This window comes from Coenobita brevimanus, chromosome 101, assembly GCF_032717465.1.
Source record: "Coenobita brevimanus isolate Jiangsu-jjx chromosome 101, ASM3271746v2, whole genome shotgun sequence".
Lineage (NCBI taxonomy): Eukaryota > Metazoa > Arthropoda > Malacostraca > Decapoda > Coenobitidae > Coenobita > Coenobita brevimanus.
Window position 1 is genome coordinate 37,643,728 of NC_137054.1, and position 18,554 is coordinate 37,662,281.

Below are 18,554 nucleotides of genomic sequence, written 5' to 3' on the forward strand. Positions count from 1 at the left end.
GGACTGATACGTCAGTCCCTCGTAGTCTTGTGGTGACGACCACAGCTTCACCCCAACGGGACAGGAGGTCCCTAGGTGAGCCACGAGGTGTTTACACCTACTGCCACCGCGAGCCACGGGGAAGTACCATCCTCTGCCGCAACAACCCTGGTGAGCCACGAGGGGCTTGTATCCTCTGCCACCGTGAGCCACGAGGGCGTAATACCCTCTGCCGCAACCAGGACAGGAGGTCCTTTGACGAGGGAGGAGAGCCCTCTATAACAAATAGGGCAGGAGGCCCAATAGTGGATTGTACGGGGCTCACGCCCCTAGCCACTCTAAGGGTAAGAGACCCTCACACACAGCCACAAGTGGGTCCCAGGACCGATCAACCTGGTGCCACGGCAATTGTAAAGACAAGAGAGAGAGTCGCCTCTATAAGTGCAAGAGAGACCACGGCCCCCGTGTGTCCTCTAGAGTCAGCTAACTCCTGCAGGAGTAGCTGGACACCACCCGGGGGAGTTGCCCCTAAAGTGTCACCTGAACAGAGGCCCGGTCCCAGTCGGGACCTACTTCCCACCCCCGGGAAATTCTTGTCTTCCCCAGGTACCAGCAGGAGACGAGGCCGCAGCCCACACCTGACGGCGCGTCCCCCAGCAGACCTCCGCAGTCCTTGGACCCCTAGGCGAGCCCAGCAACCCGTCGACGCCGACCTCCCCCTGCCGCAGACCCTACGACGTCAGGCCCGTCTGCTACACCTGTTTGGCCCCAGTCCATAGGGCCAACACAGACAGGCCTCCCTTCACAGTGACCAGAGGAGGGCCTACAACAGGTCGAGACCCCAGGCAAGAGGGTCTCCCTGCACCGTGACCAGAGGAGGACCTACAACAGGTCGAGACCCCAGGCAAGAGGGTCTCCCTGCACCGTGACCAGAGGAGGGTCTACAACAGGTCGAGACCCTAGGCAAGAGGGTCTCCCTGCACCGTGACCAGAGCGAGGACCTACACCTTATAGTGACAAAGTGATATCGCCCCAGAAACTCGGGCAAGAATAGTGACTTTCCCTTTCTTGTAGTGATACAGTAACAGAGTGAACCAGCGGGATTACACCAAAAAGTGTCCGTAAATACCTTCCCCTGGAAAAGACTATAAGTTCTGGGTTCATACGACTAGTGCTATCTCCAAGTCCAGTCTAGAGTAGTCTCCCCCCTTGTCAGTGCACGCGCGGGCGAGAGTTGCCGCGCCGAGCCCAAACAGTGAATTATAGTGTTCTACCCCCCTTGTTATTTTATAGTAATAATCCCTCCTCGGCTCATCAAGCCCAGATATCTCTATTGCCCCAGCACACTAAGACCTTTTGGACTTTGATGCAAGCTAGTCCCATCCACTTATGGACTCTTAACTCATTGTAAAGCATAATTAAAGAGTGTGTGAATATCCCGTGTTGTACTAACGTAACTTTGTATATCTGTATCCTCTGTCCATAATACCATTCTATGTAATATTGTCAAGGTGTTAGAATTAAGGTAATAGATGTGTTAAAGGTGGACTGCCTAGTTTTTATGTCCTGTTCCTTTGTTAGTGCATTACTTCCGGTCCGGAAAGAGGACCCCGCTCAGTAGCTAGTGTCTTTAGTACGAGGAGTCGGCCTAAAAACACTCAGCATAACAAGAACATACATCAAATGCTATTTAATTTTCAGGAATGGATGAAATAAAGAACTTTTTTTTCCGTCATTTTTTATTCCCGGGTCTGTGAGGGAGGGGGGGTTAGTTGGGGGGAGGGTAGTCAAATGGTAGGTGACAGCGACTTGGAGGCGTTTTGTCTGCGGCCACCCTTTGCGGGATTAGGGCGTCGGGCTATAGATAGATAGATAGACTGTGAGACCCATATCTATCTGCGGTGGTTTGGTGTTCTCTGGTCTTCCTGAGCCGGGTTAAAAAAGAAACAAAATACAAGATTTGGAGAAAAGGGGGATAGAAATTTAGAAACTCAAGAAAGAGGCGTAGAGAACAATAAACTACAGGAACAAGAGGGGCTGTTGAAAAGGCACTATCCTCCGACCGATCGTCATCATGTCAACAAATGTCTTCAGTTTACTGTTTGGTGTGGAGTAGACCCATAAAGTGGAGCTGTGAAGAGAGCTTTCTTCAGGGTATGTACACATTTATAGGCATGTATTATCGCCATGAATGTAAAAATGATCAAAGAAAAGGCAACCCTTTTTCGTACATAAATTCTCCATGTTGCGGTTCATCCGAGAATAATAAGTTACAGGGTGCTTGTTTGGCAGGTACATGAAGATGGGTGTCCTGGAAACTGAACTAGCAGAACTGAAACAAGTTGTTCCCAAAGTAATTTCGGACAGCACAGTAGAAGCATGTGTCCGTGCCATGGTCCGTGTGAAAATTGAGTAAGTACCTACAGCTCAGTTACCTTAGGATTGTACGGTATAGCATGCAGTTGGCATCTTACTAGGGAAAATCTTAGTAATATTACAAATTAGGAACATTTTTAGGTACCTCCAGCTGTATATAAGATGAAATTGCAGGAGTGCTGCCATGCATAAAATTTCAGTTGTAATTTTTCCTTAATATGCAGCACCGTAACAAAATTATTTCTGTGATAGCTTTGAAAAATGTTGAAGATATTGACTATACAGTCGCACCAGATTCACTTGCAAACAGCCATCCACCTTCTCAGACTTTCAGGCTGATTTGTCCTCAAGGTCAATCCATTACTGATCATTCATCCCCACTGACCTAACCTAATTTAGCCTGACCTTAACCAATTGGAATGATTTGAGGAAAATGAGCTTCAAGTTCAAATCAACCAACCGCACGTGTAGGATGCCACCACCAGTGTCAGCAAACCTAATTTGGTGATCTTTAGTAACATAAATGTTATTCCTGTTGAATCTGGATGTCATAAATGAATTATAGGCTACAATCTTTAGTAACACAATAAGAAGGATTACTGAAGTTGGCCCAAGCTAGGGAGCTCCTAAAAGCGACTAAACTACTAGAGTAAGGTAAGGATAGCAAAGAAGACGTTCCCCCTCCAGTCGAAACTGGCAGGAAAGAGAACACACACTCACACACCTTAGGATTCCTAACTAAAATTTTCAACTCTATATACATTTCACAAAGTTTTTATTACTGTATCTGTTGGTTAGTTTTAGCCATCTTATTAATATCTGCAGGAGGACCAAGTACAAGCAGATCACAGCTTGCTTCCAGTTTAATGAAGATTACCCCCAGAGTCGTGCTTTGGTGGAACTGAAGAGTCGCTATGTGTCTGTTAAGCTGTTGGATGGCCTCACCAAATTGTGTGAGAAGCATGCTGATGAATTTCTTGGCAAACCACAGGTGAATCTACAGTTTTGTTTACTTTTTTTTTTTTTTTTTGTAAGTGCAGGTTATTTTGCATTTAGTGCTAACTGTTCTTGTTGATTTATATCAGTGGTAGGTGGGAGCACTCATCATCCACTCACTTGATGTAGTGCTGCCTTTAGGTGACTCAGCACTGAGTAACAAGTCTAATGGTTTCCTGTAACCCAGGGAACCATTAACAGTGTTGAGTGGTAACCATATAACCAAGTAAAGGGGTGGTTTGGAGCCTATTATGAACCTGTTAACTGGGTGAAGCGTACTCTGATGCCCCTGTTAACTGAGTGAAGCTTACTATGTTGCCCCTGTTAACTGAGTTAAGCCTACTATGATGCCCCTATTAACTGGGTGAAGCCTACTATGATGCCCCTGTTAGCTGGGTGAAGCCTACTACGATGCCCCTGTTAACTGGGTGAAGCCTACTATGATGTCCCTGTTAACTGAGTGAAGCCTGCTATGATGACCATGTTAACTAGGTGAAGAGACACAAATGCAATGTCAGTCTTTGAGCCAAATCTTCATGCTCTTCCCAGCATCTCACTGTGGTATGGCATTGTCTGCCACAAAAGAACGCTGATTTACTGCACAGGACGGTCCTGGTGGGGCTTGTGCTTTCTGGCAGTTAACCCCTAAAGACCGCATTTTTCTGAAGCTATGATTCACCCCAGCGGCAATTTGGGGCCGATTTTTCAACTTTTACCAAGGTAAAATTTTTCCCTATAAATTTGAAGAGCTTGAATTTACACACCTGAAATGCCAGTCTCAGTCCTCTAGGCCTAATGGTTACTGCAAAACAACCAATCAAAATTATAAAAGGCCCCGCTGGTGGTAAGAGAGAAAATGAAAAACTCAGCAGAAACCCAATTTTCCCTAGAGAACATTCCCAAAATCAGTTAAATCAATGTAAAATATGTTTCTATTGATGAAACTAGGTGTAGGGATCAGCATGAGAGTAAAAAAAAATAAAAATCCAAACTGGAAAAATTCCCCAAAACCTAATTTTTGCTAGAGAACCTTACCAGAATCAATGAAATCAGTGTAAAATATGTTTCTACTGACAAAACTAGTTGCAGGAGTCAACATGAGAGAGAGAGAGAGAGAGAGAGAAAAAAAAATTGGTGAGAGTAGAGACATTGGCCGATCATGGCAGGGAAATTACCCTGTCATATTTGGGACAAAGGATAGAAAGGTGGAGGTGGGGTGGGAGGTCTCTGGTGGGGGTGAGGGGGAATGAGACACACCTTCAATGTGCGGGAGGTGGTGGTGGGGTATTATGGTGGTAGGAAACACACACATAAAGCGAACATAACAGAGAAATTACTGCGTCATTGGATATAAAGGATGGGTGGAGGAGGGGGGGGGTGAGCGGGCATGAGATATCTCCCCATATGATGTAGATGTGGTGTTGGTGAGTAGTTTGGGTGGGAAGGGACACAGCAGGCTGTATCCGATCAGCCAGAGGGAGATCAAGAAGTGGCTTGGAGGGGGGGTCCCTCCCACAGACCTGGTAGGGGGGTGGCATCTTCTTTCCCGCCACCTCATCCCCAAGTTCTAATTGGGTAGGAACCATTTACGTCATAAAAGGGGCTGGCTTAGTGCTGGACAGTTTTTGACAGACCTGCTACGATCATCAGTCATAGGACTCTACTTGGCAACTTTCAAAATGACAATCGTCAGTCATAGTACTTTAGGGGTTTAAGGATCTGCCCAGCCATTCTGACAGGGATTACTCAGTGACGGCTGCTTGATACCATTTTATAAGGTACAATGTAGTGTACTAAAATATAGTGAAGTATGATATGAAATTTTTCTTCTTTGCCGAATAGCTACCCTGTACTGTACAGTAACCTCTCAACTACCCCGAGTTTAAAAAAATGTGTTTTTGTTTTAACGAGCAAATATGTAAGGAGATATGTTTAACTAACAAGGGTTTCTCGATTTAACGCGACTTTACACGTACCGTACGTGATGGTTTCAAATTAGCCCGTGCGCGCCTTGGACAGTCCCAAGCTGACAGACCATGTGTGGCAGTTTATGCATAAATACTATTTTTTGTTTGTCTGTTGCTTAAACTGGTTTTATTCAAACTATAATATTCGAAAATGAAGTTTGGCCCCTTTCTGAGCAATTTGGCTTATTTTCGGACAAAATTTGGCCAGGAAATGATGGCATATCTAAATTGTTACAACTTGATGCTGCAGAACAGAAAGAAGAAAACCACTCAGACCAAGATAGAGCAGTTCTTTATGAAGAAGACAGAAAACATAAGGGAGTTATCTTCATCACCAGTAGCACGGGAGTCGGAGGAAGAGGAAGGACAGCAGAGCGAGGAGGGACAACAAATTTAGGGTGGGGTAGCGGGGTGAGGAAGGACAGCAGCAGACGACGGGTGATGCATAGATGAAGTGAGGCGGTGTGTTGTTATTGTTTTTGACCTACTTACTGTAATAAAAATGTTGCTTATACTGTAGTGTTTTTATGACCTACTAATGCATTAATGATGTTGAGGAACTTTCACAGTGCCGTGAATGAAGCAGAATTGAAAGAAAATCCACGTAATAAACGAAAACAGTATGTATTTGGGGAGAAGTAAACAACGCTTCGGCCCAACTAGGGCTCAGATGTTGTTTATTTCTCCCCAAATATACTGTTTTTGTTTTTTACATGGATTTTCCTTCAAATTAATATTGTTGCTTTTAAGTTTAGAGTAGCGTAACTCCCCAAATGGGTAGACTTTCCCAGAGTCCAGGAACGTAACCCCCAGTATTACCATTGTTTCTTATGGGAAAATTATGTTTAAAAAACGCGTTTTTAACTAACGTGACCTCTCCAGGAACCTAACCCTCGTGTTATTTGAGAGGTTACTGTACATTACAGTATTTAGTTTTAATTTAGAGGCCACAACTCATGTTTACATCATTGCTTTACTTCATCTCATTCCTGATGGTAACTTTTTTCATCCTAGTCCTTGAGCTCAAACATAATCAGTATACTTTCAATTATCTGTCGTCACAATATCCGGCCGAACGCAATATCCAGTGCAGCTTTCTTGGCTCTATTAGCTCTCTTGTGTCTCTTGGCCACTATCATGGCTTTATAGATAGGGGTCTCCTGGCCACTATCATGGCTTTATAGATAGGGGTCTCCTGGCCATGATCGTGTCTGCATATTTGCACGCGAGTCAAAACTATGGCAGGAAGCTGGTGAATGGTGTTAGCATACGAGCCACTCCCCCAGAACCCTGTGCGACTACCAGACATGTGCACATCACAAGATGTTAATTTTCCCGGTTTAGGAAGGCCAAATATGATGTGTGTCAGAAGGCCCAAACCTAAATTTATCTTTTAGTATGTCTCAGTATTTACTCATTTCCTGGGTATTAGACAATCCAGTTGAGAACACAGATTTATGATTTTTTGGTTAGTAGGAGTGTTTCTTTATCATTTTCAAACAGAAATGCATTTGTTTGTGACCAAATAAACATACATACAGTCACCGCCCTACCACACAGCACTAGCTCTGCAACTTCCCATTGTTATCACAGCTGTTTTATGATGAGTAGAGCCCTGATATTATGTAGCCAGATGCATATTAGTTCCTTATGCATGATTATTATATATTTTTCTGACTTTACAAAACTTGATTTTTTGGTCAAAAATGCAATTCTCAGAATATGCCCATGGACCTGTTTGCAACCTGAAAAGGTTAAAGCAATATCCAGCAATTTTTATGCAACATGTGGTGCCGAAATGGGACTTAACTAGCGATCCAGTGCAATATCCGGCATTGTGGGAGCTCAACCAGCTCGTAAGTAGTAGCCAACTGGCACCAGGGGATATCCCGAAACTTGGGAGCCAACAAAAAATGCTCACCACACACCAGCCAGTCAGAATCTATCATGGTTTTGGCCTATCCAGCACACCAAGAATACTGCCAGGCTCTCATTCTCACCCGTGGATGTCATAGAGTCAAGGCGTGCCTGTGCACTCCTGCTGTTCTGACCATGTGGTCGCCAAATCCTGGTGCTTTGACTAACTCTGTGGTGTCCTGTGTTCAAGCCGTTGTACTGTATTGTATTGCAAAGCTAATGGCATGTCAGTGCTCATGTCCTAGTGCTCAGTTGTGATTGTTAAATTGCCCCTGTTCTGTACAGTCATTACTCGTTTTATGATGATTCGGTTTACGATAATTGGCTACAACGAAAATAGAAAAGTTCCACCCAAAAATTTGATTTACAATAAATTTCCTGCTATAACGATTTTGCCATTGGAAAGCGCCAGGCATACGCAAGGTGAGCGTCACTTGTCTTAGGCAAGATGGCGGCCCTGGCGTGCAGCACATTGTTATGGTTCAGGTCCCGCCACCCCTTCAAAGCCCTGACTTTTCAACTTATTCATGTGTGCCGCCCTGTTATCGTCACCTCTCAGCCAAATATCGTACTACAGTACTGTGGATTTGTGTGCTCAGCGGTAAGGTCAGTGCCAGTGTAGGCCCCAGTGCTATGGTTGGTGCAGGTATGGGTCCCAGTGCTAAGGTTGGTGCAGGTATGGGCCGGGATTCCCCTCCCCCTAACCTGTTCCTGTCTGACTCAGACCAACACAGGAAGGAATGAAGGTTGGTTGTCATTTATGGTTCAGTCTTGGTTAGGTGACTTTGGGAAGTTGAGTTGACGTAACCTCCCTTTTATGATGGGTTTCAATCTCCCGATTTACAATAAAATCGGTATACAATAAGGTATGACCTGACGTAACCCCATTGTAAAATGAGTAACGACTGTACTGTGTACTATACTGTTTACGAAAGAGATGCCTTCACACAGAGGCACCAGGATATCTAGACAGCAGAGCTGTTAGAGACACATATGCTCCTGAACTCCCTCCACATCTCCCAAAAGGAGGATGGTGTGCTTTGGATACAAACATCACACAGGCAACATCAGACCAGCACAAAGGAATTTCCTAAACTCTGTGCCTTGAAAATGGTTACAGACCCTTCCAACAACAGAAGGATTTCATAAACAGTTCATCTGAATAACAAGAAACTACTGAAGTCCAGGCCACAAGCATGGAGAAGCCTAAAAATACACAGAACAAAGCTTTAAGAGCAATTTCAGGATGTATAAAGATAAATATAAATCAGCAGCACTAAGACTTCAAAATTCTCCCAGTCATGGGCTACTTGAACATAAGAGGTACACAATTCATTGCTTCAGTTTGGGATCCATCCCACATATACAACTTTATGTTTTGCCACCTCCACCACAAAGAAATAAAAAAACAATCAACTTCCTAACACGATACGTAACACTTGAGCAGCATCCCTCCTTCATGTAACACTACACTTGATGTAGCATCCTTTATCAGTCTCCACCAGATATGCATACTACAGAAATTGCCCATTCAGAGAGACATAGGTACACCTAGACAGATTACAATTTGCCAGTCACCATACCATAGGGTGGCTGGAGAGTTTGGTATTTGAGCTCCCTTTCCTCTGACTGGCACAACCCTTGACCAGACAGTTATTTGTCCTGCTTTTGGGGTGTCAAGTAGAAAATACAGTATTCAGTTTTCATGGAGAGACAGACTGACAAATGAGGAACTGAAGGAGCGCTGTGGTATGGATGTGGATGTGATAGAAGGCGTTAGGAGAAATACATTGAGGTGGTTTGGCCATGTGGAGAGGATGGAGAGCGAGAGACTAACGAGGAGAGTGTATGCGAATGAGGTGGAGGGGGGTGAGAGGGAGGCTGAGGATAAGATGAAGGGATGGAGTGGAGAGGTATATGAGGGGTGTGAGCTGGGAGCAAGGCAGTGAAGTGGCACTGGACAGGGCGGTATGGAGGCGATTTGTTTGTGGCCACCCCTTATGGGATTGAGGTGTCTGGCACTAGATAGATATATAGGTAGTTTTCACCTGAGATAATACGATCTTGTGGATTTTGTGTCTTATTGACTCAGACACATCAGTGATATAATGCACAAAGTGTTGGTTAATTAAATGTAAACAAAGCCACACATGACCAGGGAAAGGGTAGAATTTTAGTAAACTGAAATTCACATACAGTGAGTAGGCTACAGACTATTTGGAAAGAAGATTGTTTCTATAATATTAAGTGAAACCCACTTCCTGAAAGGAGTCACCTGGAATCAGATTGATCCCTCATTTGAATATGAGTGGGAGATCGACTAATAGAATATATACAGCTACCACAAATTGACTTAGGACCTCCCCCTACAGGGTATTAAAAAACACAGAAATCATAGTATATCACAATGTTTGTTCATGAAATGCCATTCATTAATATGAAATCATGTTTCCCTTGTTTTTCAGGACCAGTTGGATGCGTTTTGGCATGGAATCACTTAGATCTCTAAAGCAATCTAAGGACATTTCTTTGCACCAGACATTTGTCAGTTCAGTCTTGAGGTTGTCCAGATTAGGTGTCTTCTTCTCTGCCATGATTTTCTTCATCTTTGCCCAGCAGTTTTCAATCGAATTTAGATCAGGACTGTTGACAGGCCAGTCGAGGACCTCAGTCCTATTATCCTGAAGCCATTTTGTCACTTTTTTTGACTTGTGACATGGAGCTGAATCATGCATGAAAAAGTCGCACCCATGAATAGTAAAAAAGTTTAACAAATGATCTTAGAACTTGAATGTACTGGCCACCATTCATCATCAAGTTCTTAGGAAGAAATTAGAGGCCACCCCTTCCCATTTCACCTGAGAAACACCCCCATACCATTACTGATTGTGGGTGCTTAACCCCTTAAACGCGGATCGTCGCATTTGCGACGGTCGGCCCAAAGGACAGAACGGCGGATCGTCGCGTTTGCGATTTGAGTAAATTTTGAATAACCGCGGGCAAGCAGGCTCCAGCTGGTATTGTCTATCAGTACCACCACCCTCTAGCTACAACTAGCATACTTTACCTTTGTACTACTGACCTCAGTTGTTGCCAAATATCGCGTTTTCCCCCCGTCCCCCCCCCACCACGGCCCGGCCAGCCTGGCTGTGATACATGGCAGCGCTCTGAGCGCTCAGAACTGTAAATCTGCGATCTCCTCTCACAAGCAGTTTATGCTACTAGGAAACGCTTGTTTCCCCAGTTGTAACACTAGCTTTTTTTCTCACGGTTTGCCTCTGTTTAGCGTCAGTTTACTGCAGGCTTTCAAAGTTATGGCGAGTTCTAGCTCTTCCCAGTCAGTGCAAGCGGCCGACAGGAACGAGAATAAAGTGGCGGACGTAAGGCAGAATAAAAAGCGCGCCGTGGTGATCTTTTGGGAAGTAATATGATTGAAAATAATGTAGTATACATGTTTTTAGCTGTGAAAATGGAAATGTTTGTTGAGCGACGGGAAGACCGCCGCCACAGTGCATGTCGGCCGTACGCTTCGTTGATTTTAGCCTTATTTTCAGTGCTTATTGTACAAATACGGATTCCTAACTACCTTTACGTTGTAGTATAAAGTTTACTGTGACAGAATGAGGCTGTGGTAGAAGGGAAACCGGGTTGCTGGAGGTGTGAAAGTGAAGATTTGGTTACCCAACTTTGCAAGTCTCCACAAGTCCTTGGGTAGTCCACGAAGGCTCAACACCTGTCTCTGGAGAAAGCTGAATGTAAGTACTATCTGCCATACCAAGTATAATGTTCTAGGGTTAATCTCTGATTTTTGGCGAATATTTTCCTACAGGTACTCAGACCGCGATACAACCCCACCACTCGGGGGGGATCGACTGTACACAGCCGCGTTTTAGGGGTTAACAGTCGACGTCGTGTAAGCAGGGTCATATCGACTGCGGGAGGCAGGGCGACGAACCTTGGCAGAACGCACCTGAAATACTTGAAATGTGCTTTCATCGGAAAGCATAACTTTTCTCCACTCATCTGATGTCCAGTGTGCATACTTCTTGGCAAACTGAATGTGCAGCTTCTTCATGCGGTCAGTGAGAAGCAGTTTCTTGACTGCGGTGTGGTTTGGCAAACCCAGCTTCTTCTGCAAGCTGTGTTGGATAGTTCGCATTGAGACGTCTTGTAACAGCTGGGGATGCATTCTGTTCAATTCTGCTGCTGTCAGTTGAGGATTCTTGATTACTTCCCTCTTCAGAAGCATATTTGTACCTCTGGTAGTCGTCCTCTACTTTTGCACCGACATGCTTGTGCTCTGATAAGACATCAGGTGGCAGGCTGCGCACTACAGCAAGAATTATGACAGTCAACTTTGCGGGTCCAGTATATTCACAAATTGTGTTGATAAGGTGAATGTAGGGAAGAGTAAAGTGATGGTCTTTGAGAGAGGTGAAGTCAGTGAATGTATAGCGAGGTTGGATGGTGAGGAATTGGAAAATGTGAGTACGTTTAAGTATTTGGGTAGTGTGATGAGTAAGGATGGAGGTTTGGAGGGTGAAGTGCTTGAAAGGGTACAGCAGGGAAGAAAGGTTGCTGGTTCCTTGAAAGCAGTGATAAGAAACAGGGAAGTGAGCATGGAAGTAAAAAAGTTACTACATGACAGTATTGTGATACCAACTCTAACGTACGGAAGTGAAGCTTGGACGTTGTTGGAAGGACACAAGTCAAGAGTGAGAGCAGTGGAAATGAGTTATTTAAGAGGAGCTTGTGGAGTCACGTGGAGAGACAGGCTGACGAATGAGGATATAAAGGAGCGTTGTGGTGTTGATGTGGATGTGATAGGAAGCGTTGTGAGGAACACACTGAGGTGGTTTGGCCATGTGGAGAGGATGGAGGGTGAAAGACTGACGAAGAGAGTGTATGTGAGTGAGGTGGAGGGTGGAAGAGGGAGGGGGAGACCGAGGATGAGATGGAGGGATGGGGTGGAGAGGTATATGAGAGAGGGGGGTGTGAGTTGGGAGCAGGGTAGTGAAATGGCGGGGGACAGGGCGACTTGGAGGCGATTTGTTTGTGGCCACCCCAAACGGGATTGAGGCGTCTGGCAATAGATAGATAGATAGTGTTGATAAGGACATTATCCTGCCTCCATGCAATGATACGGACCCTCTCATTCCTAGAGCAGTACTTTCCAGACATGACAACTCGACACGAGGAAAATAACAGGGCAAAGAGTAATGCAATTGAAAAGAGAGGGAGGTGCAAGCTCGGAGCGAAGGGAGCCTATACTCCCACTCTCGCGTCTGGGCAAGCACTGACATGCTGAGTGTTTCACCACCTCCTGCCAACACCAGAGGAGTTGCCAGTTACTTCTTGCCACCCAAATTTACTTGGTAGAGGTGGAAACACAATGCAAAGACAGACAACTCTCCCATAGCAATTGTGTGTGTAGGTCCTAAGTCAATTTGAAGTGGGTGTAAGTTTGAGGTGATTGGGAGAATGGGAAGAAGAATGAGAACAAAGTGGAAAAACTATTTAGAGAGATCAGGAAGTTGTGGTGTGTCATGGGAAGAGTAGTCATTCCTGAGTAGGAGCAGAAATGCCAGTAGGTATTATCGTCAAGTTAACACCTCACAGGTTGCGGTGTCATGAAAGAGACTTATTTAGGAAATCATTTCCATACTGAGTCTGGTAAATTGCTGCTGCACAAAATGTCATATTTTTTTAGGTTATGGACGTGGCCACCCTACCCTACCGTGCTTCATTGTATACCAACACATAATACAACCCATAAATAATCCACTGTGCCTTTACTTCAATGCAACCCTCACACCACAACACACTTATCTCGTGCACCTCACAGGGATCCATGCACCATAGCCTCAACAAAGGATCTCGAGGAACACCGGTTCACATTCAACAGTGCCTAACCTACAAGAACAGCTGCCACAGTTTATGAATGCACTGTGCTGTTTAATTCACTTCCACACATTAAAACTAACCTACCTGTACTGTTTCACATGTTGTTTGCAAATGATACTACACTATATTGTTAAGTGCTTACGAAGAGGAAACTGCAAAGCATGGTGAATGAGTGTGGAAGCGTATGTAAGAAACAGAATCTAAAGGTGAATGTAGGGAAGAGTGAAGTTGTGACCTTTGAGAGATATGAAGCCATTGAATGCACAGTGAGGTTGGATAGTGAGGAAATGGAAAAATGTGAGTATATGATGGTAGGTGGGGGCACTCACCATCCACTCACTCGATGTAGTGCTGCTGTCTTGTGTCTGTCCTTTCCTCTCCTCCCTCCTTTCCTTCCTTTCTCTTCTGTCTTTCTTTACTTCATTCTTTCCTCGTCCTTCTGCCTGCGGGTGACTTTACACTCCCTCTTTTGTCTTTCTTTCCTTCATTCTCTTCTCTTCTTCTGCCTATGGGTGACTCTACACTGAGTGACAAGCCCTATGCTGGGTGGTAACCATATAACCAAATTATGGCACCTGGTGGTTTAGTGGGTAATTGCGGTGCTCCAATCAGTTTGAGCCGGTGAAGGTTTATATCCAGTGGGTGGTCAGGGTTATTGCCCACATAATGCCACTCAGGGATGAGTGAGGCTGGTCATTCTCATTTTAAATGTCAGGACCAACATGCCTACCCCCGGGCTCCTACGCTTCTCATGGGGCAAGGTAGGATTTGATGATGGATGGATGGATTTAAGTACATGGGTAGTGTAATGAGTAAGGATGGAAGTTAGAAGGAAGAAATGCCTGAAAGCGTACAGTGGGGAAGAAAGGTTGCTGGTTCATTGAAAGCAGTGATAGGAAATAGTGAAATGAACCTGGAAATAACAAAATTGCTGCTTAATTGTCCTGTGATCCCCATTCTAATGTGTGGAAACGAAGCTTGGAACTTGTTTGAAGGACACAGGTCAAGAGTGAGAGTAGTGGAAATGAGGTATTTGAAAGGAGCATGTGGAGCTGCATGGAGAGAGAGACTGACAAATGAGGAAGTGAAGGAGCATTGTGATGTAGATGTGGATGTCTTAGAGAGCATTTGGAGAAATACGTTGCAGTAATTTGGCCATGTGGAGAGGATGGAGAGTGGCAGACTAACTAGGAGAGTGTATGTGAGTGAGTTGGAGAGGGGGAAGAGGGGGGCTGACCGAGGATGAGATGGAGGAATTGAGTGGATATGTATATGAAACATTGGGGTGTAAGTTGGGGGAGGGCAGCAAAATGGCAGTGGACAGGGCAACATGGAGGCATTTTGTTTGTGGACACTCCTTACAGGATTACAGTAATGTGTCTGGCTATAGATAGATAGATAGAATAAACTCATGGCTTATGTTTTGTCATTGTTGTCCACTTTCACAACTGTTTGGTAGTAATACACTGTCACTCATTAATTTTTTTTGTCTCTATGTATTAAGCATAGGCCACCAGTCATTGCATGCTATGCTCTTGGCACACTTCTACTGTACTGCACTTCCTTTCTTATCATATGTCATTCATTGCTTACTTAATACTGTACGTTTTAGAGATAGAGTACTGTACCATAATAATGGTGGATGAGTTTGGGAGAGTGTGTAAGAAATGGAAACTAAAGGTGAATGTAGGGAAGAGTAAAGTGTTGGTCTTTGAGGGAGGTGAAGTCAGTGAATGTACAGCTAGGTTGGATGGTGAGGAATTGGAAAATGTGAGTACGTTTAAGTACTTCGGTAGCATGATGAGTAAGGATGGAGGTTTGGAGGGAGTGCTTGAAAGGGTACAGCAGGGAAGAAAGGTTGCTGGTTCTTTGAAAACAGTGATAAGAAACAGGGAAGTGAGCATGGAAGTGAGAAAGTTACTACATAACGGTATTGTGATACCAACTGTAACGTATGGAAGTGAAGCTTGGACGTTGTTGGAAGGGCACAAGTCAAGAGTGAGAGCAGAGGAAATGAGTTATTTAAGAGGAGCCTGTGGAGTCACATGGTCACATGGAGAGACAGGCTGACAAATGAGAATATAAAGGAGTGTTGTGGTGTGGATGTGGATGTGATGGGAAGCGTTAGGAGGAACACACTGAGGTGGTTTGGCCATGTGGAGAGGATGGACGGTGAAAGACTGACGAAGAGAGTGTATGTGAGTGAGGTGGAGGGGGGAAGAGGGAGGGGGAGGCCAAGGATGAGATGCAGGGATGGGGTGGAAAGGTACATGAGAGAGGGGGGTGTGAGTTGGGAGCAGGGCAGTGAAATGGCGGGGGACAGGGCAATGCAGAGGTGATATGTTTGTGGCCACCCCAAACAGGATTGAGGCATCTGGCAATAGATAGATAGATAGATAGACATATTTATCCAAGCAATTCAGGATATATCATGTAGCCCTTTCCTCGTCCCACAACACCCACACATCAACAAACTGGAGTACAATGGTCCTTCTGTATTTAAGGGGATTATGTTACAAACATCCACAAGAGTAGCAAAATGTGCAACAAAAATTTATCTCCAAAGAGACCTCTGGAGTCATGATTTTAATATGTGATTGCCTAAATATCCATTGCAAGGCTTCAAAACATGAGTAGACATTAGCATTTATTTGCTGATATCTTACAACAAGAATTGAAGGAGCTGCAGAAGGAAAGAAATGATCCCATCAGCAATTAGTTTCATGACAGAACAGAACAGCCAACAAGTACTGATGTTGAAACCAAAGGATAGGACTGAGAATGATAAGGCTGAATTGTCTTCAGCACCTGGAGATGTGGAGAGGACACTGAAGCCTGTTCCACTTAATAGCTGTAAGGAAACAAGATTGGGGGCCCTAATTGTTAAGCTGCTCACAGAAAAAGCGAAGGCAGATGTTAGCACAGCAGTGACATAATGTTTTGGTTCTAATGCTATTTACTGGGTATCTGAGCCAAAGAAATTGCTGCCAGAGATAACTGTGACAGACCTTTCTTATTCCTTGGACAATCCTGATATTGTTCCAAGCATTTTATATAAGGTGGCGACCATCATCCACTCACTTGATGTAGTGCTGCCTACTTCTTCCTTAGCCTTTATCATTCTTTTTCTGTGCCTGCCCTCCTCTCTTCCTATTTCTCCCATCTTTCCTGTCACTTCTTATTGCTTTTCTTTCCTATACAGGTGGCTTTACATTGAGTGACAAACCAAATGGTTTCCTGTAAGCCAAGAAACCATTTACAACGCTGGGTGGTAACCATATAACCAAACCATACGTGTTCCCTATGTGTCAGCAAGTGGGTTGGTGGAGGGTTAGTGTCCCTCCCTGTAAAACATACAACTCAAAGTCAAATGGCCATCCCGTACAGGATTATGGCGTCTGGCAATAGATAGATAGATAGATTTTATATAAGAAGAGCACAATTAAGATGCTAATGGAAAGTGGTTGTATTCTCAACATTCTCATTACAATAACTAAGAATAATACTAAAAGTGCCATGTTAAAGTTGTCTCGTGTAGTGCATGTCTCTATTGTAGAACAGAGCATTAATAATAATGTTGATCTTACAAGTTGCTGTGCCATTAACACATTTTGGGTGATGCAGTGTCACTACTGTCACATATTGGTCACATCTGAGAAGTGTGCTGGAAAGAGTAATGAACTGAAATGTTTTTTTTTTGTGCTGAACCTCATAAATCTAAAAATTATGGCAGCAGAACTCACATATGCATCTCCTCCATCGTAGGGTATCGAGAAGTTAATGATGATTTTCAGGTGGTGACTCAGTTTGCATTTGATGGTGTCCTATTGTATTGTTTCGTATCATTTATAAAGGCGCCAACATGCATCAACTTTGTTCACCTAGTAATGGCTCTCCTTGCTGCTCAGTCTCTGGCAGCCTCCCTACTTGGTCCCATATCCCTAAGGTTACACTTTTTGACCTTCTCCCAGGTCCCTTTTGGTCTGCCTCTCGCAACCCTACCCCAAACGTTCACCTTTCTCACTTTCTGCACCCAGCTGTCATCCTTCATCCTCTCCACATGCCCAAACCATCTCAATCTGCCCCTCCTTATCACAGCACCAATACACTCCAGTCTCATCCTTCCTCTCAAATCGTCAGTCATAAACCTTGCCCCTCCAGGCCGCACATTCAAGCATGCATTACACATTCATCTAATCACTCCTTTCTGTACGTTTGAGTCTACGAACTTCTTCTTCCTTTACTGCCCAGGTCTCACTACCATAGCATTATACAGGGAGTCCACAATAAACGAAAGGGTTAATTCCTTTAAAATCTTTCGTACATCGATTTTTCGTATATTGAAGCATTTTTCCTCATAAGAAACATTAGAAAATGAGGAGATGCATTCCAGGAGCCCCCCAGAATCTGTCAACTAACTACTCTGTGCTGTACTAGGCTGGTTGTAAGCTATTAAATCTACAGTAGAAATGCTAATAAAAGCTAAATGAACTGTAAGCAGTTGTTTATTTATCAGATTCCCGAGTAAAAAATAGAAAACAGTACTGTACAGTATATACAGGTGAGGCCCGATCTCACTCACGCCCTGGCCTTCCTCGTGCCTCTTGATAAATTCAAGCTTGTGCTCCAGTGTCAGGGTTCGGTTTTGCTTCTTCTTGAGAGGCTCTACAGATGATGATGATGAAGGTGAAGGACGCTTGGGTGGCATGGTGCAAGATGCAAAAGATGCAAAAGATTCTCAGAGTACAGAAGGCACGCACTACACAGCTGGGGAGTGGGAACAGACTAGGACGAAGTGGAGGTAGTTGCTTGCCTTGCCACACACAATAGTGGCTCTGTGGTTGGTCGAGCGCCAAATTTGAATCATTTTCCCGTAGTGCATTTCGTACCATCAAAGCATATGCCTTTCGTATAGGGGAATTTGTCCTATATTTTTCACTTTCGTACCTTTGAATTTTCGTGTTTTGGGGCCTCATTTATCGGGGACTCCCTGTACTCCTAATGCAAGGCACATACAAAGATCCCATAGCAAGGAGAGAGAGTCCTCTAAGTGTCAGGAGAGGCAGCTGCTCCCAGAACTTCCTCCAACCACTCCTTACCCTAACGACAGTGCTAGCTCCAGCCTCACCTCCAGCATATAACGTGTCCCCCAAATAACAAAACTCTTCCATGCACTCAAGAGATTTGCAAGCAAGATCAGTCATTTCATGCCTGACAGTCTCTATATGCTCTCCCCAACACACCACACAGATGAAATCAGCATTATTTCTAAGTCTACCACAAATACCACTACATCTCATATGCACCCACTTATCACAGATACTGCACAAGATGTAGTTATTTCCCACACCCTTGTGGCAAACCACACATGGTCACTCTCCCTCTGCTTTACCAGTACCCCTACCAGTCCTCTAT

The 18,554-nt window shown here is 44.4% G+C and overlaps 1 protein-coding gene across 1 annotated transcript in view; it reads left to right on the forward strand.

Moving 5' to 3' along the window:
• Positions 1–2,072: 2,072 nt before the first annotated feature.
• Positions 2,073–18,554, forward strand: part of LOC145415135 (uncharacterized) — a 197,386-nt gene continuing 180,904 nt past the window's right edge. Inside the window, exons 1-3 of the mRNA XM_080284555.1 lie at positions 2,073–2,133; positions 2,272–2,391; positions 3,181–3,346. Coding sequence (XP_080140681.1) covers positions 2,276–2,391; positions 3,181–3,346 — 282 coding nt within the window. The 5' untranslated portion in view covers positions 2,073–2,133; positions 2,272–2,275. The remainder of the gene's footprint in view (positions 2,134–2,271; positions 2,392–3,180; positions 3,347–18,554) is intronic.